General features: G+C 37.2%; 1 protein-coding gene across 3 annotated transcripts in view; it reads left to right on the top strand.

Moving 5' to 3' along the window:
- The window catches only part of ATAD2B (ATPase family AAA domain containing 2B), a 150,668-nt gene that overhangs the window by 12,558 nt on the left and 116,188 nt on the right, over positions 1-21,922 (top strand). For 2 of the 3 annotated variants that reach the window (XM_079720412.1, XM_079720414.1), the window contains exons 2-6: positions 10,567-10,718; positions 16,510-16,559; positions 16,913-17,066; positions 18,306-18,408; positions 20,049-20,157. In XM_079720412.1, the coding sequence (XP_079576538.1) occupies positions 10,567-10,718; positions 16,510-16,559; positions 16,913-17,066; positions 18,306-18,408; positions 20,049-20,157 (568 nt within the window). Of the gene's footprint in view, positions 1-10,566; positions 10,719-16,509; positions 16,560-16,912; positions 17,067-18,305; positions 18,409-20,048; positions 20,162-21,005; positions 21,044-21,922 lie in introns of all 3 variants that reach the window. The other variant, XM_079720413.1, reaches the window with a different exon arrangement.

Below are 21,922 nucleotides of genomic sequence, written 5' to 3' on the forward strand. Positions count from 1 at the left end.
TAGTTGTCCAAGACCATATGATTTTTTTTTTTTTTTTTTACTTCAGGAAATTATACTGTTTTATTTGAAACAATAAAAGATACTGAGCTAAGTAGGTGAAGACCACAGGTATTATAGAAATATAACCTCTAGGCTTTTTGTTTTAGCTTATTTTTAAACAAAGTATTATTTATGGAACAGTATTTCATGCTAATTCTCATAATGGCTTTAAAAACCCTTGTCTTTCCTGCCTCCCTTTCTTTTGCTTTTTTTTTTGTTATGCATGTTTTTTGTTTTTTTTTATTTTGCGGTACGTGGGCCTCTCACTGTTGTGGCCTCTCCCGCTGCGGAACACAGGCTCCGGATGCGCAGGCTCAGTGGCCATGGCTCATGGGCCCAGCCACTCCGCGGCATGTGGGACCCCTCCGGACCGGGGCACGAACCCACGTGCCCTGCATCGGCAGGCGGACTCCCAACCACTGCGCCACCAGGGAAGCCCTAAGACCATAGGTTTTTTTTTATTTTTTATTTTTTTATTATTTTTTTTTTTGCGGTACGCGGGCCTCTCACTGTTGTGGCCTCTCCCGTTGCGGAGCACAGGCTCCGGACGCGCAGGCTCAGCGGCCATGGCTCACGGGCCCAGCCGCTCCACGGCATGTGGGATCTTCCCGGACCGGGGCACGAACCCGTGTCCCCTGCATCGGCAGGCGGACTCTCAACCACTGCGCCACCAGGGAAGCCCAGACCATATGATTTTTAAAGGCAACAGTTCAACTGGAAATGGAAGTGTCTTTCTTTAATTCTTTAATATCTATTGAGTGACTCGATGTTCCAGACACTGAAGATAAAGGAGTACACAAGACTCTTCACCTCAGCTCCTTGGCAAAATATTTTTATTTAAAAATTATGAAATCAGTATTTCAAATAATATGGAAGTGCACAGAAAAAAGAAGGACTTTCCCCATCTCCCCTAATTCCTCTAGCTCGTTCTTCCTAGGGATAATCACTGTTAAAGCTGGTGTACGTCTTTCCAGACCATTGCACATGTATGTATGAATTATTTATATGTGTATGTGTGTGTATGCATATATATATAATAATAATAATTATTATTATTATCTTTTTTTGACTGCACCACTCAGCTTTCAGGATCTTAGTTCCCCGACCAAGGGTCGAACCCTTGGCCCCTGCAGTGGAAGCACGGAGTCCTAACCACTGGACCGCCAGGGAATTCCCTATATGTGTATACTTTTAACAGAAATAGAATCATACCTTATATACTATTTATGATAGTTAATTTTTCTACTTAAATATGTATCATGTACATTCTTTCATATCTGTCCTTCTTGCTGGCTTTTTAACATTTTGTTGTATCATTACACCATCACTTTAACTTTTCCCTGTTGATACACAGTTACGTTGTCTCCATGTTTTTAATATTATAAATAATGTCACATAAAATGACCTTTCTCTTTTAGGCAAAGTGGAAATAAATACTGAGTCAAAGGTATACTGTACTTTACATTTTTATAGGTTTTTCCAAATTGTTCTATAAATAGGCTAAATCAGTATGCACTCCTCTCCCCAATACTCTCAGCACTGTTAAGTTTTTATATACCTTTTACTGGCCGATTTAAGGAGTTAGGATTTAAGTTTCTTGAAGGGCAGAGTGTTTAATCATCAAGTATCTTTAGTATCTAACACAGTAACAGGTGTTAATAAATTTTGTTTGTGGAATGAATGGATCCCTGAAGATAATTAATAAGCTTATGAAATTATGTTAATACTACAAAGCCAAACAAGTATCCTTACTTGAGACTGTATCCTCCACTGTCAGACTGCAGGTGTAATATTTGTTACTTACACTTCTTCACCTGGTTCTAACAATCTTATGAGGTAAATAGTAGTTTTTGAATTACAGTGGTAGTGCTGCAATATAAGACTGGTTCTGTCTAACTTTTAAGTCTGTGGCATTTTTCGGTATACCTATTGTCTCTTTGTCATTAAAATTTTTTTTCTTTTATTATTTATTTTTGGCTGCTTTGGGTCTTCGTTGCTGCACGCGGGCTTTCTCTAGTTGCGGCGAGTGGGGGCTACTCTTTGTTGTGGTGCGCAGGCTTCTCAGTGTGGTGGCTTCTCTTGTTGCAGAGCACGGGCTCTAGGGCGCACGGGCTTCGGTAGTTGCGGCACATGGGCTCAGTAGTTGTGGCGCACGGGCCTAGCTGCTCCGTGGCATGTGGGATCTTCCCTGACCAGGGCTCGAACCCATGTCCCTTGCATTGACAGGCGGATTCTTAACCACTGTGCCACGGGGAAGTCCCTCTTTGTCATTTTAAGTAATATAATATTTTCAGGTAAAAGAATTATCTTCCAGGAAGAAAAATGCAGTTTAAACTATAATAGGCTATTTTTTAAATCTTTTTACAACTCCTCAGCTCACTTCTATATATTTTTTTCCCTTTCTATATTCTTTCATGATGATTGTTTAGAAATATTAAACTAGTAAGCCATTGCTCTTGGGATATTTGAGGAAATTTTAGGACATTTTGTGTGCCTGAAGTTTTAGGACTTTGTAGAATAGTACTGGCTCTAAGAAAATAAACAGCAGTGTGAGTTTTGTTTCCTGAAGTCATGGTAACTGCTGCCTCTGTGAATTCTTTTTACAAATGAAAGAGAAAGAAATTGACTGAATTTCTAAGCTCTCATGAAAACAGGAGTACCTATTTTTAAGAAAGGTAGAAAAAAAGGCTGTCTTATAAAGGAAATTGGAAAAGATTGATTGCACCCATATACTTTCTGATCTAACCTGTTGGCAGTTCCTATTCTGTTTTTTCTTGTTTCTTGAGGATCTTTTTCTCATCAGTTATCTTGCTCTTTTATTTTTTTGTTTTGGCCTTGCTGTGTAGCTTGTAGGTTCTTAGTTCCCCAACCAGGGATCGAACCTGGCATTGAGAGCGCCAAGTTCTAACCCATGGACCTCCAGGGAATTACCCTCTTTAAAATTTTATTGTATTTTATTCTCTTCTCTGGTTCCTTTTCTTCTGTTTACAAGAATCCAGGTCTTCTTTAAAAAAAAGAAAATCCTTCACTGCCTTCTTTGACTTTGTAACCTCTTTAAGCCTATTATCTTATTCTTCTTAATTCTGACACATAAGAGTAGCTCTGTAGTTTATCAGCTCTACATTCTTACCACTCACTGGGTTCTTCACTTAGCGATTTCCACCTCAGCATTTTGCAGAAATTGCCCTATCAGAAGTTACAGTGACCTCCTAATTACCAATCCACATGTTTATCAGCTTTCATCCTGTTTAGTCTGTTTTTTAAATTTAATTAATTTAATTTATTTACTTTTGGCTGTGTTGGGTCTTCATTGCTGCGTGTGGGCTTTCTGTAGTTGCCGTGAGCGGGGTCTACTCTTTCTTGCGGTGTGCGGGTTTCTCATTGCGGTGGCTTCTCCGTGTTGCAGAGCACAGGCTCTAGGGCACGTGGGCTTCAGTAGTTGCGGCACGTGGGCTCAGTACTTGTGGCGCACGGGCCTAGCTGCTCCATGGAATGTGGGGTCTTCCCGGACCAGGGCTCGAACCTGTGTCCCTTGCATTGGCAGGTGGATTCTTAACCACTGCACCACCAGGGAAGCCCCATTGTTTAGTCTTTTTGGAACCAACTTCCACTCCCCCTGTTTGAGTGAGACACTGTATTTTTCTTTAGTTTATATGAGATCCTTTCTGCTTATTCCTTTAATGTAGGCATTTTTTAAGGTTTTGACTTTGCAGGCGGACTCTCAACCACTGTGCCACCAGGGAAGCCCAAGGTTTTGACTTTTGCCCTCTTGTTTTTTATTCTATATTTATTACCTGTGACGCTTTTATTACAATTTCATATCTATCTCTAGTCCTCACATCACTCTGTCTCAGAACTGCATTTCCGACAGTCTGATAGACATCTCCCTAGATTTCTGGCTAGAATTCTAAACCTTATTTTCGAAATTGGAATTCACTGTTACATTTCTCCCGTCAACATATGCCTCCCGTCCCCCCCACCTTCCTCCATAGCTCCTAAAACACAAAATCCACTTTTTACACCTGCCCAGTCTTTATTTTGAATATTGGTATTACTAATATTTTAGTTATTCAGCTTTATGTAATCAATTTCTTATTTTCTACTTTTACAATTCTATATGAGGCCATCATCAAGACTTGAATTAGGGCTTCCCTGGTAGCACAGTGGTTGAGAGTCCACCTGCCGATGCAGGGGACACGGGTTCGTGCCCCGGTCCGGGAAGATCCCACGTGCCGCGGAACGGCTGGGCCCGTGAGCCATGGCCGCTGAGCCTGCGTGTCCAGAGCTTGTGCTCTGCAACGGGAGAGGCCCGCGTATCGCAAAAAAAAAAAATAAAAAAGACTTGAATTCATCTATTGGTCTGCTAATTCACTTATTTCCTTGAATTTTTCATTTTTTAATGCTGTACTTGGGTACATTCTTTTTGTCTTTACATTGAAGTACAGGTTCTGGATTTCTGACAAATTGTGATCAGGGCAGGAAGCCTTCCCTGAAAACCAGAGCAGCATAAATTCTTCTCTGTTTTATTATTTTCAACTTCTTTTACCTATTTTTACAAGATTTATGGTAGAATAGTGTTCAGTATTTGTGGTAGCTGATGAGTATGGTTTAAGAAATTCTTAAGACTCAAGGAGAAAATCATTTCTGTAAATTGGAAAAATTTTCTGCCTGATTTTAGAAGGTTAGAGTTTAAGAGAAAAAGTCACTTAGGTGGGGATGACTTAACTTTTCCTTTCTGTAGTATTTGACACTGTTACTCTTACACTTCTCATGGAAGTTATCTCATCCTTGAATCATGTTCCTCTGACCATTCTATGTGTTACATTACTGTTACAAAATAAAGTCCACGTGATTTATGATGTCTTCCTTCATCTCTTAGCAGTTTTCATTTTTTGCTTTCAGAGACTTGTGTATTTCTATTATAGTACTTAGTATAACATGCCATATATCATTACTGTGACTGTTTGTGAACTCAACAGATTGTGTATTGGGTTGTAAGTAGGTTTTACTCTTTTTTTACCACCCCCCCCAACCCCCATGTCTTATGTACCCAGTAGGTCCTCAACAAATGTTTGTTAAATGAAATTATTCCCTTAGTTTGAAATGCCTTTCCTGCTCGTGGATTGTAATCACTCTGACACATATTGCTAAATGACTGTGGGTAGGTTGCATAATCTCTCTTAAATATTTTTGTCCTGAAACTGGCAACGCCTTCCCTCAAAGGGTTAGGTTATAATTAACTAGTAAAATGCTTTGAAGAAGTTAAAGTTGAACATTATGATCATCCTATTAAAGGTGAATTGTTAGTATCAGGTTTGTAGGTAAAAACTTTCCCAAAGCTTGAAGTTAATTAAATGGTGTAGAAGTAATTATTTTGTAGTATTTACATTTTGGTTATTTGCTTTATTTAAATCCCTGCATTTCTTTGGAGGGAAGGAGTCTTTTGTAATGCTATTTATTCTGAGGTCTCTGTCACTGAGCCAAGTCACGACTGAAACCCTTTCATTGTAAGAGTGGTACAGTAGTGCAGTGCAGCAGTTAGGATGATGTGTGTCATATTATACTTGAACTGTTTTATATACCAGAGGTCCTCAGACTTTCGTGTACTAAGAATCATTCAGAGGCCCTCATTTAAAATATCCCCACCTCCAGAGCTCTAGTTTAGCAGGTTATGTTTGTTTAATGAGAAGTCAGGGGCTTTATGATTCAGTTAGTATGTGGACAACACTTTGAGAGACACTCCTGAATGCAACTGTAAAAAGCCAGTAGAACGTGAAAGAATTAGTAATAAATAAACACAAACTCATTTAAATCGATATTGAAAGAGTTATATAATAACTTACATTATTTAAAAAATGGCTAGACTTCAAATATTTTACTATTTTGTCTTTAATTCAGTAAGTACATAGTACTTATTCTCAGAGTGTGTTTGTGAAACTTCAGTACCTACAGATGCTCCATGAAAAAAGAGCTTGATCAAATAAGCTTGTGAAATGTTATATACTGTCTTTCATACTTAGAGCTATACTGCATGTTAACTTTTTTTTTTTTTTTTGGCGGCACCTAGCGGCATGTGGGGTCTTAGTTCCCTGACCAGGGATTGAACCCAAGTCCCTTGCATTGGAAGCCTGGAGTCTTAACCACTGGACTGCCAGGGAAATCCCAGCATATTAACATATTAAAGACTTATTAGAAGTCCTGAAGCAAAAAACCTTGGACCTCATTGTTTCTCAAATTTATTTGTCCACGAGTCTTCCTTTGTTTCTCCTAATAATTTCTATTAATTTACAGAACAAACTTGGGAAAGTCTTGCCTTTTTTTCCCTTGGTATAGTGTGGAATTAAAAAGAAGTAGGGTATTTTTTATAATTAAAGAACTTAAAATCTTGCTCGAATGTCAAGACTTGGATGTGATACTTTAAAGATGGTAAATATATAATGCTAAATTGAATATAATTAAGTGCCAAAATGTAGAGTTGCAGCTAGAAGAGGGAAAAAGGTCAATTTAGGTTAGATTCTTCAGGTAAGATTTTGAGGGACAGATGGGTCTTGAAGGATGAGTGGTGGGATTTGATTAGGAGTAATGCTGGCCTGGACTATCTAAATTGGTAAAGTAGTTTACAGGTATCAGTTTCTTTTTTCACAAATATGTCTTAGCTTAGAACATATGACAGTGCTTCCTCAGTGACTTATTTGTTGAATATGTTATATAGTAATGCTTTTCAAACTAACGTGTATAAGAATTATCTGGGGAATCTTGTCAAAAATGGTTTCTGATTGGATGGGTCAGGAGTGCAGCACATTTGAAATGACAAATGTAGAGGCTGATCAAGTCTTGGATCAGTAGTTGAGTAAGATGACCTTTGAGGCACACTTTAACCTTGGTATTTTATAAATATTCTAGGGTGGAGTGTCTGAGGTAGTAGACAGAGAGCAATATTAGGAATGGAAGGACCTAAATTCTATGTTTTTTTTTTTTTCCTCAAGTCTGTCAGTCATTTGTTAGCCATATGACCTTGGGCTAGTTAGTTAACTTATGTCTGAGCTTCTCTATTTACTCTGTTAAAGGGTGGGGTTGGAGAAGGCAAGGGCCTGAGGAAGTGAAATAATACAATTTAAAAAAACCCATTTCTGTGACCTCCCTGGTGGTCCAGTGGTTAAGAATCTGTGACCTCCCTGGTGGTCCAGTGGTTAAGAATCTGCCTTCCAATGCAGGGGACGCAGGTTCGATCCCTGATCAGGGAACTAAGATCCCACATGCCATGGAGCAACTAAGCCGGTGTACTGCAACTACCGAGCCCACGTGCTCTGGAGCCCGCATGCCACAACTAGAGAGAAGCCCGCATGCCTCAAACGAACAGCCCGTGCACTGCAACTGAGACCCAACACAGCCAAAAAAATAAATAAATAAAATAAAAAACAAATAAATAAATAAAGTTAAAAAAAAAGAAACATCCATTTCTTAAGTACATTAAGCATGTTTACTGTTAAATACTATTACATGATTGAATTGCATCTTAAATGGTTTTTCCCACCTCTACGTGGGATGGTTTGGAAGTAGCTAACTAGTTTTTCTGGGGAACTTAAACTAATAAGCGGAGGTGTATGTTACACAGCTAACATGTTTATTATCCTTACTTATAGACATTTTGTTGTTTGAATTTCTAATCGTTTTTTCCTTTGTGCCTTTTAGTATGAAATGTGGTCTTGTGGCTTTAAAACTAGTTCATGGTAAATTGTATTACAGCACAAAATAAAAAATTGGTCTTTTTGTGAAAAACATTTTAGTAAGTGGATATTAATTCTATAGGTTATACTTGGATACCTTTAAACATATATTGCAAGTATGTCTCATCTTTGTTTGCAAGTGGCTACATTTTGACTAATTATTTGTGTAATGTAGTCGTGTTGCTTTGGGAACATATGATACAGAAATGACATTTATGAAATGGATAGTTTTTATATATTTTTCCTTTTTTTAAATAAATTTATTTATTTTTGGCTGCATTGGGTCTTCGTTCCTGCACGTGGGCTTTCTCTAGTTGCGGCAAGAGGGGGCTGTTCTTTGTTGTGGTGCGCAGGCTTCTTGTTGTGATGGCTTCTCTTGTTGTGCAGCCCAGGCTCTAGGCACGCGGGCTTCAGTAGTTGTGGTGCGTGGGCTCAGTTGTGGCTCGTGGGCTGTAGAGCGCAGGCTCAGTAGTTGTGGCGTATGGGCTTAGTTGCTCCGCAGCATGTGGGATCTTCCCGGACCAGGGCTCGAACCCGTGTCCCCTGCATTGGCAGGCGGATTCTTAACCACTGCGCCACCAGGGAAGTCCCTATATATTTTTCTTAAAAGAATTGTAGCATAAAGGGAAATAACTCAAAAATGTTTAAATGGTAGTATATTGAAAATGATCATACATGCTTTTGAAATACTGATCAATAATCTTAAGTGATCAAGTATTAGCATATGAATTAAATCTTCTCTAAAGAAAAGGTAACCCTTTCCTCCACTCTCTTCCCCACCTGTCCAGCATCCAAGGAATTGGGTGGCGAAGAGGAAAGCTGCTCCTCAGAGACAGTGACTCCCCTAGTTTGAAGACATGAAACTAGGGAGGGGTTAGTGGAAGTGTGATGGATGGAGGTCTCGGGTTGAGAGATTGGTTACATTACACAAATTAATTAATTGAAAGAGCAAATGAATAAATGTATTTGAAGATAATGGAAGCCGTGTTTCTCATTGGAAAGGACTTACAAACAAAAAGGGAAAGTCTAGAAAGAAACTTAAGATATGGAATTAGTTGAAAGCATTGGTGTACACACATTTTTAAAATTATTATTTATGCACAGATAAAGAAATAGATATAGATGTCTATATTTCTATGTATCTATATAAATTAATATATCCTAGCTTTCTCTGCTGAGAGGACTGAATAGCAGTGAAACCCCGGTAACATTGAGCACACCTAGTGCCCAGATCTTGATTTCTGAATACTATCCTTGACTAAGAGGAACCTGAGCTTAATTTCTAGGGTCAGGAAGGGAGAGTACAAGATGAGCCTACAGATTTCTTTTGTGCCAGAAAGTAAGGAAGTCCTCAAAATGATGGGGACATGTCAAAAGAATATTGGAACCACTTTGAAAGGGCTCCTGATGGCCAAATCTTGTATAATTTGAGCAAAGAAATAGAGTAATGGATTAAAACCCCCAGAATAAAGTAAGAATCCATGAATCCATACTGATATAAATAAATGAGTGAATGAATTGAGAAAGGAGGGTTGGGAGGGAAAATTCTTTTTATTTATTTTTTGGTTGCATTGGGTCTTAGTTGTGGCACTCAGGATCTTTTGTTGTGGTGTGCAGGCTTCTCTCTAGTTGTGGCGCACGGGCTCATTAGTTGCGGTGCATGGGCTTCAGAATGCGAGGGCTTAGTTGCCCCGTGGCCTGTGGGATCCTAGTTCCCTGACCAGGGATTGAACCGGTGTCCCCTGCATTGCAAGACAGATTCTTAACCACTGGACCACCAGGGAAATCCCGGGAAAATTCTTTAAAGTAGGATGCCAACTAAAACATATAGGAGTGATACGATTAGATAATTACCATCATGATGGTATTGGATAAAGGCAAGAGCATTCAATGAATGCTGTGGCTAGTGGGTGGAGGTTTGATGAGGAACAGGATATTGGTGGATTATCAGAATGGTTTCATATAAACTAATCAAATACAAAGGGAAAAATAGTGACTTTATGGTGGAGAAACCTGGCAGACACCAACTTGACTAGGTGATCAAGGTTATACCTAATGATGCGTAGGTATAGTATGCATAATATCATGTCTGTATATTCTTTCTATGAATGTTATGGCCTGACTTGGGTTACGAGGAACATCAGATGCCCACATCACAAAAGGGATGAGGAACCAAGCAGGAACCATCTCTGACTGACCCAGACTGATAGTCATCCTGGAAAATAAAAAGCCTATATTCTTTACAGTCAAGGGCATGAAAATGGGGAAAGATTAAAGGATTGTTCCAGATAGAAGGAGACAGAGGAGATATGATAAGTACATACAATATATGTTCCTGGTTAGGATCCTGAACCAGAAAGGAAAGAGAGACCTTGTTGGGACATATGATAAAATTTGAATGTGTCCATGGACTGGCTCTGTGTTATATCAATGATGATTTCCTAATTGGGAGGGTTGAACGATGCTAATATAGCAGAGTGTTCTTATTTTGGGAGTTACACACCGGAGTATTTAGGAGAGGAATGATGAATCATGTCATAAAAAGTTGTATCTACACATATTCTGTAGGCTTGAAGCTATTTTAAAATAAAAACAAACTAAACATACTTTTCTGAGGATACATTTATCTTTCTAACTTTTTTGTTTCTGTATTTACAGATTATTACATTTTGCTACACTTGTAGAGAGATTCCTTCAGTAAATGTTTATTGGTTGAATAAGCACCGTACTTTTTCCAAGAATTTAAGAATTCTGTTAATTTTAATAGGATAATAAATACATTTTAAACTTTGTCTTTCAGAAAGCTGAAGTTGATGGTAGTTTAAGTGATAGCCATGTGTCTCCTCCAGCCAAACGCACTTTGAAACAACCTGATTCTGTTTGCAAAGACAAATCAAAATCACGAAGTACTGGTCAGCGAGAGGAATGGAACATATCAACTGGACAGGCCAGGTGAGAATGAAGAACTCCTCCATTGTTTTTTCATGAATTATTTGATGTGATTCAGGGCTGATAATTGCTAATTTTCTTAAATTGTAAAGCCACCTGGCTAGAAATACTTATAAATTGTATTAAGCTTATTTTATAATTTCTGTATGTAATTTTATTATCTCTAAATATGCCAAAAATATATGTAGTATATAATAGAAACTAATATTACTAAAGCAATAAGAATTTGGATAGGTCTTGAATGTGCATATGTGTTTATAGTCCTGAAAATTTAAATAAAAACATATGGTTAAAATTATATTTTTTACTTGAAAATAAGATAAAATCTCCCCTTCCTAAAATTAAGTATTCCACTTGAATTGGTATACTAAAATGTAATAAAATCTAAATTAATTTTTAAAGAAATCTTTTCATCTCTCTGGTTGTTTTCAACTTAAATTTGCTTTGTGTCTGTTTCGATATGTATTAGAAAACAATTTTACTCACTTAACCAAAGTAAGTGGTACTAATTTAATGTAGATAGGATAGGTGTACACACACTCAGAAAAGATTTAAATTTTGAGCTTAGAGTCTTTAGCTTCTCTTTTTTCCACTGTTTGATGTAGAAGTGCTGATGATGTGCCAACTGCAAACCAGAAGTAAAAGGGAATTCCCTTTTGACAGTATTTTGATTTTATGTGTGTAGGTAAATTCGGGATACTCTTAGGCTTTAATGAAAATAATCTTTGCAGTTATATAGATTTTGACAGGCATTGTACATTTACTAGTCTCTAAAGAGTCTTTACCTATTTTAATATGTATTTAAAATTTTAAATTTTGCATTGGCTGGGATTTGAGTAGAAGATTATGTGAATCATAGTCTATTGATTTTTTTTAACTTTACCATACTCCTTCATCTGTGAGATGAAACAGATCCAGATAACTATAATGATGTTACTTAAAATAAGTACATCCTTTTAAATACACTTCTACACTTTATCTGCCTGTTGTAATCTGTATCCTGTATTTATTAAATGAGTGAATCAAGCTTCTTTTTCTAGTAAATGTTTTAAAAAGTGTTCTTGTAGTGTTAAAAGTTTGACCTTTAATTGTAAGATAATTTTTACAGTTTAATTCAGGTGTAAGTTTCTGATACCATAGATTTCCCACATCTTATCCACTCAAATCTTTTATGTAAATTAATCTTGATCATGTCTTTCATGTAAAAAGGCTTAAAATTTTTTTGAGGGGAGAGATCTCGTTTTGCTTCCATTTAGGTACCTTAGAGTTTGATATTCCTTTAAAAAAATATTAAGTACATTTTGAATAAAAAGCTTAAGAAATAATGAATACTAATAAAATTTACTTTTTTTTGGCAGGAGAATAATGTTTAGCAGTTCAAACAATTTAAAAAGTTTTTTGAATTAAACTTTCATCAAGGGATGTGATTAAGTGCTACACTGTTAGAATTAGACTCTTTTAGTGTTTCAGATGACCTGAAAAGAAAATGCCATTTGACCTATCAGATTCAACAAAATTGAATTTTAGGGAAACTTGTAGTTAAAGATATTTTAGATTTTGAGATAGTATAAATACAAAAATCAGGATTTATTTGAAGGCTTGTATTAATTTTTATGTCATGAACCTGAGAATCCTAATTCCTTTATTTTGGTACTCTGAAGTCTTCAGAGTATCTAAGGTAAAATGACTTTCACAAAAATAATTTGTTAAAATACAATTCATTGGAGGAAAATTGAATATAGATGAGAATTAGTATTAGCTATGAAAAATAATGAATCCTAAAGAACTTTATTAACAACCACTGTATTCTTTTTTTTAAAACAAGTTACTTACTTACTTACTTCTTTCTTTCTTTCTTTCTTTAATTTATTTACGGCTGCGTTGGGTCTTCGTCACTGTGTGCGGGGCTTTCTCTAGTTGCAGCGAGTGGGGGCTACTTTTCATTGCGGTGTGTGGGCTTCTCATTGCGGTGGCTTCTCTTGTTGCGGAGCATGGGTTCTAGGTGCACGGGCTTCACTGGTTGTGGCACGCAGGCTCAGTAGTTGTGGCTTGCGGACTCTAGAGCACAGGCTCAGTAGTTGTGGCTCACGGGCTTAGTTGCTTCACGGCATGTGGGTTCTTCCTGGACCACGGCTCAAACCCGTGTCCCTTGCATCAGCAGGTGGATTCTTAACCACTGTGCTACAAGGGAAGTCCCGAAAATTTTGTTTTGTGGTCAGATGATGAGGGAGTAGTGAGGTGAGGCAGAAATGTAATCACCACTGCTGAGGCTCATTAGAATGAAGGCTGGTAGTGGTTAAAGTCTTTCCAAATGATTGATTTTGCTGAATTGAGGTTTAAAATTCTCATAAATCATGGAATGCCTTGGGTTTATGTGGGAAAGGGAGAGTAAGTAATGATTTTTGAGTCTGATATTGCATTTGTAGTGTGCTTCACATAATTAAAGGTGTGGAAACTTTTAATGTAATAATTATCTAATGCAGAGTGATACTGTCTCCATTTAAAAAATTTAGGATACAGAGATATAGGGAAATATCCCACACCCACACCCTCCTTTTTTTTTAATATCTTTATTGGAGTATAATTGCTTTACAATGGTGTGTTAGTTTCTGCTTTATAACAAAGTGAATCAGCTATACATATACATATATCCCCATGTCTCCTCCCTCTTGTGTCTCCCTCCCTCCCACCCTCCCTATCCCACCCCTCTAGGTGGTCACAAAGCACCAAGCTGATCTCTCTGTGCTATGCGGCTGCTTCCCACTAGCTATCGATTTTACATTTGGTAGTGTATATATGTCCGTGCCACTCTCTCAGTTTGTCCCAGCTTACCGTTCCCCTTCCCCCAGTCCTCAAGTCCATTCTCTAGTAGGTCTGCGCCTTTATTTCCGTCCTGCCCCTAGGTTCTTCATGACCTTTTTTTTTTTTTTTTTTAGATTCCATATGTATGTGTTAGCATACGGTATTTGTTTTTCTCTTTCTGACTTACTTCACTCTGTATGACAGACTGTAGGTCCATCCACCTCACCACAAATAACTCAGTTTCATTTCTTTTTATGGCTGAGTAATATTCCATTGTATATATGTGCCACATCTTCTTTATCCACTCATCTGTCGATGGACACTTAGGTTGCTTCCATGTCCTGGCTACTGTAAATAGAGCTGCAATGAACATTGTGGTACATGGCTCTTTATGAATTATGGTTTTCTCAGGGTATGCCCAGTAGTGGGCTTGCTGGGTCATATGGTAGTTCTATTTTTAGTTTTTTAAGGAACCTCCATACTGTTCTCCATAGTGGCTGTATCAATTTACATTCCCACCAACAGTGCAAGAGGGCTCCCTTTTCTCCACACCCTCTCCAGCATTTATTGTTTGTAGATTTTTTGTTGATGGCCATTCTGACTGGTGTGAGGTGATACCTCATTGTAGTTTTGATTTGCATTTCTCTAATGATTAATGATGTTGAGCATTCTTTCATGTGTTTGTTGGCAAACTGTATACCTTCTTTGGAGAAATGTCCATTTAGGTCTTCTGCCTATTTTTGGATTGGGTTGTTTGTTTTTTTTGATATTGAGTTGCATGAGCTGCTTGTATATTTTGGAGATTAATCCTTTGTCTGTTGATTCGTTTGCAAATATTTTCTCCCATTCTGAGAGTTGTCTTTTGGTCTTGTTTATGGTTTCCTTTGCTGTGCAAAAGCTTTGAAGTTTCATTAGGTCCCATTTGTTTATTTTTGTTTTTATTTCCATTTCTCTCGGAGGTGGGTCCAAAAGGATCTTGCTGTGATTTATGTCACAGAGTGTTCTGCCTATGTTTTCCTCTAAGAGTTTTATAGTGTCTGGCCTTACATTTAGGCCTTTAATCCATTTTGAGTTTATTTTTGTCACAGCCCCTTTTAAAAATAAAGGAGACTTCATAATCATAAAGGATTTATTAGAGGATTAATTTAAGCAGTGAACCCACCTGGTTACATTTTAAGTGATTAGTTTTTGGCAACATCGATTTAAGAGACTTTTTAGGCACCTTTATTATTGTATCGGCAGACCAACCCTTAAAATCCCAATATTCTCTATTTTTATACCCAAGTATTTCATATTCTACCTCCTTTTTCTCCTTTTTATAAAGAGAAACGATAATTGTAAAATGATGACAATAAACTATAATTGGTAATTGGATTGATTGAAGAACAAGTTTTTTTTTCTCCCCCCACCTTAAAATAGATCTTTCATTAGCAATGAAATAAAAGCCAATTAAGCACTGTCTTCTTTTTTTTGTTTTTTTTTTTGCGGTACGTGGGCCTCTCACTGTTGTGGCCTCTGCCGTTGTGGAGCACAGGCTCCGGACGCGCAGGTTCAGCGGCCATGGCTCACGGACCCAGCCGCTCTGCGGCATGTGGGATCTTCCCGGACCGGGGTACGAACTCTTTTGAATAATTTAAGTGTGTAAAATTCCAACCATTTGGTCTTACATACAGCTAAAATTCATATGGAGCCAAGACTTGTGAATTAAGTGATTAAACTGAGTTAATGTTATATTGGGTCCAAAGCCAAACTATATTTATTATTTTTCTATGTGGTTTTAAGTGGATTTTAAGAGTGATTCTAGGGAATCCCACATATATAATCTTCTAAGGAATGACCTGTTAACACATCAATTCTATTACTTTATAGTCAAACTCATATACCAGGAGGATTGTGTATTTGTACATAAAGGTGCTAAAAATGAAATACTTTCTAAGAGGTAGTATATTAGAACAAGATGGTTATGTTGTTTTTATGGGGAAAGGAGGGATGGAGTTTTTTATTTTGTGTTTTTGATAGTCTGAAGGCACAGAATAGTTTTTGTTCATACCTTTAGTCATCCTGTCTGTGACCTTTATTAGGGGCATTTATAATTAATATTTATAACGTTTAACATTTATAATTTTACATGAAGAATGCTGGAGTTACCAAAAATGTTAGAATATTTTAGTTAAAAAATGTTGTGCAAACCACATAGATAAGCAGATGACAGTCATATGTACTGTTTTTTGACTGTCCTCTCTCCCCCCTTTTTTAATCTTTGAAAATGATAATTGTTGGATATTTCAAAAAATACACTAGTAAGTTTAAATTGATAGCTCTTTTACTATGTAACAATTTAGTTTTTGGTTTTGAATTTCTAATTATAGTAAGGTGTACTGTGACTTTTTTCATAAGTCTTCATGTTTTAATGACCCTTTAAGTATCTTTCTAGTGACTTAACATTTCTGTTCCTCCACCAAAAGGGAGAGTTGTACAATAGATTTTGAGAAATTAGCTAAATTTTCATTTATTAGTTTAGAATGTGTAATATAATACTTTGAGGAAATTATTAAGTTGTGTTGGTGTTCAGATACTTTTTTTGTCTTACAGTTCATCATTTGAATAACTTTGTCATTGTTTGAATTTTATGTTGTCAACAAAAACCAATAGTAAATGTCTGTGACCATTGTTACTTATGGCGTCAGTTAACTTTATGATACATATTAAGCTTAAGCCTTTTCATTGGATTTTAATTTACAGAGTTGAAGACAGTAAGTTCAGTTTGTAATCCGTTATTAAAACTTTTCTTGAAGTAATGAAATGACTTAGCTAGTATATTTTATTAATTGGTATATTATCAGTCTTAGGGTAAAAAAATGTCTTTACTCTTAAAAAAGTAATATTACATTACAACATTTTAAAGATTAAAATGATTCCACCAGTATTTGCATTTCTTGCTTCTTTAAATGAATGTTGATGTGTTTGCATATTAAATATAATTGTGTTCTAGGTTAACTTCTCAGCCTGGTGCTACATTACCAAACGGACATAGTAGCTTATGTGAGTATTCTGTTATGAAACTGGTTAGTATTGAAATTCTTATAATGTTGTTAAGAGTATTAAAGTGGGGTAAAATAGCGTAGTTTACTAGTATGCTAAGTATACTGTTGGAAGTGACTGGATTTCAGTCATGGTAAATATGTAATTGTTAAACACTGAGAAATCAGTACAACTGAAATAGTTTAAATTATTATGGCAGATTGTAAACAGTTATAGAAATTTTAGATTTTGGATATTAAAGCCATTTAAGAGGTTATAGTAAGCTTTTTATAGTCTTTTAAAAGTAATTTTTGATTTTTTTTCTTTCTTTTTATGCTCTATTCTTTGAAATGGAAATTTCTCTCTTCTTGTAGCCCTTCGAAGCCATCCCCTTCGAGGTGAAAAGAAGGGAGATGGGGACCTTTCTTGTATAAATGGTGACATGGAAGTCAGAAAAAGTTGTCGTTCCAGGAAAAACAGATTTGAAAGCGTGAACCAGAGTTTGTTATTTGATCAACTAGTAAATAGGTATGAATGCTTTTGCAGTCAGCAGTTACATGTAACTGTTGGTTTTTTTAAGCCAGTTATGTTTTCAAAAGTAACTTAAGCACTGACTTAGCAATCAATACAATTATTTAAAAACTTAATTTGAATTAACCACGGTTAGCAACGATTGTCAGTTTCTGGTTACTTTATTAGATTTAATACAATTTATGTGATAGCTCATTTTTCTCATACTTTTTAAAGCTCTTGTGCATAGATAATATAAAAAGTAATTTTATTTTGACCTCACTGCTGTAGTCCTTTAATGTTTGCTCATTTAACATTTATGTTTTTCACAATTTTCAAGCAGCATTAAGTTTCATTATTGATATATAGTAGGCATAGTTTTACTTAGTCGAGATTCTGAATTGAAAGTCTTTTGAGACTGCCCATGTTGGATGTAGCCTAGCTGACTGCTCAGTGTCTACATGCAATGAAACTTTATTCTTCTCAGCTAATAAATCATCCTCCTTAATCACTGCAATAGCCTGGAGAAGTGAGGTCAGTGTAATTGCTATTTGAAATGAGAAGAAATTATATTCTATAGTGGTAGTGTCAAAATTAGTTATTATTCGTTAAGTACTTAGATCAGTATCTGGGGTATGTGTGTGTTTAAAACATAAAATGTGCCAATGTTACCGTATATTTTGTGGATGTCAGTGTCCTCTAATTTCTAAAAGTATCTATTCAGTTAACCTTATATTAGCTTTAAACTTTTTACAAATCCTTTTTTCTATACAATTTTTAACACCATCTTCAAATTAAAATATTTTAATTATTTTTTTTTCAGTGCCTTAGGTCTGTTAGTCAGTTACTTGTAGTAGCATTATGAATTTAAATATTTGGAGACTTATAAGCAAAGGTCTTATATTTGTAAGTTTTATTATATTAAGGTAGAAGATGTTCTGATTCCATCTTTTTTTTTTTGGCTGTGCTGCATGGCTTGTGGGATCTTAGTTCCCCATCCAGGGATCGAACCTGGGCCCCAGCAGTGAAAGTGCTGAGTCATACCCACTGGACCACCAGAGAATTCCCTGTTTCCGTCTGTTTTTGAGGCATTATCTTCTGGTGGATGCCAGTTCAGAAACAGATATTAATTGGGATGTTAGGTACAGTTACATATCAGAGATGATTTAATTATGTGTTGACGAAGAGCTGTTTTACATGTATGACAGTGTTTGATTCCACGGTTGTCTAAACCCTAGTTTTATTATATAATTGTAGTACTGCTGAAGCTGTACTACAGGAAATGGACAACATAAACATTAGAAGGAATCGTCGATCAGGAGAAGTAGAACGGCTTCGAATGTGGACAGATACAGAGTTTGTGAGTATATTAACTTTAACAACCTTTGCACGTATTTTTTATTTGGACTGAGGAATTGAGAGAGAGAGAGAGAGCAGCATTTGGATTTTCTTGAATTAACAGAATTGTTCCTTCTTTGTTTCCAGTTTAATCTGGGATTTTATTGTTTTCTTTCTTCTTTTATCCTTACCCTGCTTGCCACAACCTTCCCCAAAAGACCCTCTATACTTCTGCAGAGGGTCATCTTAAAATCCACCTCTGATTCTGTCACTTTTCTCATTGGAACCTTTAATGGTCTTTTTTTTTTTTTTCTTTTGCGGTACACGGGCCCCTCACTGTTGTGGCCTCTCCCGTTGTGGAGCACAGGCTCCGGACGCGCAGGCTCAGCGGCCATGGCTCACGGGCCCAGCCGCTCCGCGGCATGTGGGATCTTCCCAGACCAGGGCACGAACCCATGTCCCCTGCATCGGCAGGCGGACTCTCAACCACTGCGCCACCAGGGAAGCCCTCTTTTTTTTTTTTTTCAGCACTGTGCGGCACGTGGGATCTTAGTTCCCCGACCAGGGATTGAACCCGTGCCCTCTGCATTGGGAGGGCAGAGTCCTAACCACTGGACCAACAGGGAGGTCCCTTTAATGGTTTTTTAATGTGTACTGAATTAATTAAAAACACCTTGACCTTCATCATCTCGTTTCAACTTTATCTTCTCACATACCATTGCCCAAATATAAACAAATCATTCTTATCCTCCTATCTTTTACTCCTGTTAGTACTTCTGGTTAAGGACTGATGCAATTCGACCTTTGTTTCAAGGCTCATTTCAGATGCTTCCTCCCCTCCTCCCCCAAACACCGCTGGCGGGGCGGATTAATCTTTTTGAATTCTAGACTCTTCTGTACCTTTTGCTTGTGGGATCTCAGTTCCCTGACCAGGGATTGAACCCTGGGCACAGCAGTGAAAGCCCAGAATCCTAACCAGTAGGCCACCAGGGAATGCCCATGTACCTTTCTTTATGGCATTAAACTTGTTCTACTTTATTTTATTTTGTTATTATTACTTTTTATAAATTTTATTTATTTATTTATTTTCAGCTGTGTTGAGTCTTTGTTGGGCGTGGGCTTCTCATTGTGGTGGCTTCTCTTGTTGCAGAGCATGGGCTCTAGGCACGCGGGCTTCAGTAGTTGTGGCACGTGGGCTCAGCAGTCGTGGCTTGCGGGGTCTGGAGCGCAGGCTCAGTAGTTGTGGTGCACAGGCTTGGTTGCTCTGTGGCATGTGGGATCTTCCTGGACCAGGGCTCGAACCCGTGTCTCCTGCATTGGCAGGCGGATTCTTAACCGCTGCGCCACCAGGGAAACCCTCTACTTTCTTTTATAGTTACCTGTGACCTGACTTGTTTTATCTTACTAGGCTGTAATTTGCTTAAGGGAGAAAGTATGTCCATGGCATTGTAGTTTTACATTTTCAAATATTTTATGTTTTATTTGTTTTTCCTCTTGTTTCTTACATGTATTGAATTCAGTAAGGTCCATTTTCATGAATCTTTGCCTTGCAAATAGGTCCTCAGTAAATTTTATTGAATGGGCATGTCCCATTGGGTTAATGATATTTATAGCTGGGAATAAAATTCATGTTAATATTTGACAGATTTCTCTCTTTAAAAGGAAAACATGGATATGTATTCAAGAGTGAAAAGGCGAAGAAAGTCACTGAGAAGAAATAGTTATGGGATACAAAATCATCATGAAGTCTCTACTGAGGGTGAAGAAGAAGGTTTGTAAAAGCACCTTCTGAAATAAATACTACAAAGTTCAGGTGGGAGGGAAGAAAATATGTACAAGTAATATATGTGTAATGTTGCTGGATGGGTGATTTTTGGCTTTAGAGGTCTATGTTACATAATTTCGAATAATTTTTATTCCATTGGCATTTCTGAGTATTCATTTTCTTCATTTGGAAAAATGCCTTTGCTGTACACTATGCATTGTTATGTAATATATCTTATTAGTAGCTATTGGTAGTCCTTAAGTGACCTAATCTGGTGCAGCATTTGCCATGGGCTGATTTGCTTGTTCGGCGAGGCCTCTTTTGTATTTAGGTACGTTCTAACTGGAAGTCTCTGTCCATAGCCACCTTCTATCCATAGCCTCTAAATCTCGGATTATTTAGGTCTCCAATTTAGTTATGGACAGAGGAGTAGTTAAGAGAAAGAGAGGCAGCCAGTACTAGTGGAGGGAGTTGTACTGCTCTGTTCTGAGGCCGGTCTGGGTTTTGAATTGACGAATCCTGACTGGATGTGTCGGGCTGGAGCTGGGAACAGATGAAAGCACGTTTGCCCCAAGGATTATAAATTGATGACCAGGGCGTCCATAGGATTTAATTCTGTAGGTGTTAACCTTCTTTATTAAAATGGATTTTCAGAAGATTTGGTGTACTGTAAATGCAAGGTAGTTGTATTTCACCAGGGAATCTTATTAGTTCTACTATTTGTGTAGCTTAGATGGAGAAGAATGGGTTTATTTCTCAAATTCTGTAATTAATATATTATTAGCAAGTTTTGAAGAGGTGATATTTCTAATGAAGGTATTTTATTGAGCAGATATTATTGTTGTTACAGCTAGAACCTCTATATTGCTTCCTTTGGAGAAAATCAGTATAGGTGAGACAGATTTATAATGTGATTTTTGCCTTATCTTTAACTGAACATCTTTGTAGATTTCCCAGAGTAGATTTGCCATGTATAGAATTTCTTCCCATAATAAATAATGCAAGGTTTTTTTTTCAAAAAGTAATTTTTTTGAAGGTTTAAGGAAACTTATTTGGGTGCAAGTGATTTATAGTGTTATTTAGTTAAGTAATACTGTATTTGCTGATTTTCTCTATAACTTAATAATAAACATTTAAAGAAACTTAGAGTAAGATTTCAGATGTCATGAGTAAATTGTAAAGTCCTTTGTATTTTTAGTTTCTTATTTCACTGAGCAAGGCTGACAGTTTTAACATTTTTCCAATGTCTTAATATGATTGTATTATAGTGACAATTCCTGTGGTTAAAAAGTTAATCATAAAGTACATTGCATTTGAGGACCATAAGCTTGTAAAGTTTCACCCAGACTTTTATTTTAAACTATAAATAGATGTCACATTATAGCTATAGCCAAAGTGCTTTTTTTTTTTTTTTTAAATTTATTTTTTTGGGCCACGCTGGGCAGCATGTGGAATCTTAGTTCCCCCACCAGGGATTGAACCTGTGCCCCCTGCACTGGAAGCACAGAGTCTTAACCACTAGACTGCCAGGGAAGTCCCCCAAACCACATTTTTTTTTTTTTTTTTTTTGCGGTACGCGGGCCTCTCCCGTTGCGGAGCACAGGCTCCGGACGTGCAGGCTCAGGGGCCATGGCTCACGGGCCTAGCCGCTCCACGGCATGTGGGATCTTCCCGGACTGGGGCATGAACCCGTGTCCCTTGCATCAGCAGGCGGACTCTCAACCACTGAGCCACCAGGGAAGCCCCCAAACCACATTTTAAAAATAAACTT

The sequence above is a fragment of the Hyperoodon ampullatus genome (assembly GCF_949752795.1).
Source record: "Hyperoodon ampullatus genome assembly, chromosome: 15".
In the NCBI taxonomy this organism is placed as follows: Eukaryota; Metazoa; Chordata; class Mammalia; order Artiodactyla; family Ziphiidae; genus Hyperoodon; species Hyperoodon ampullatus.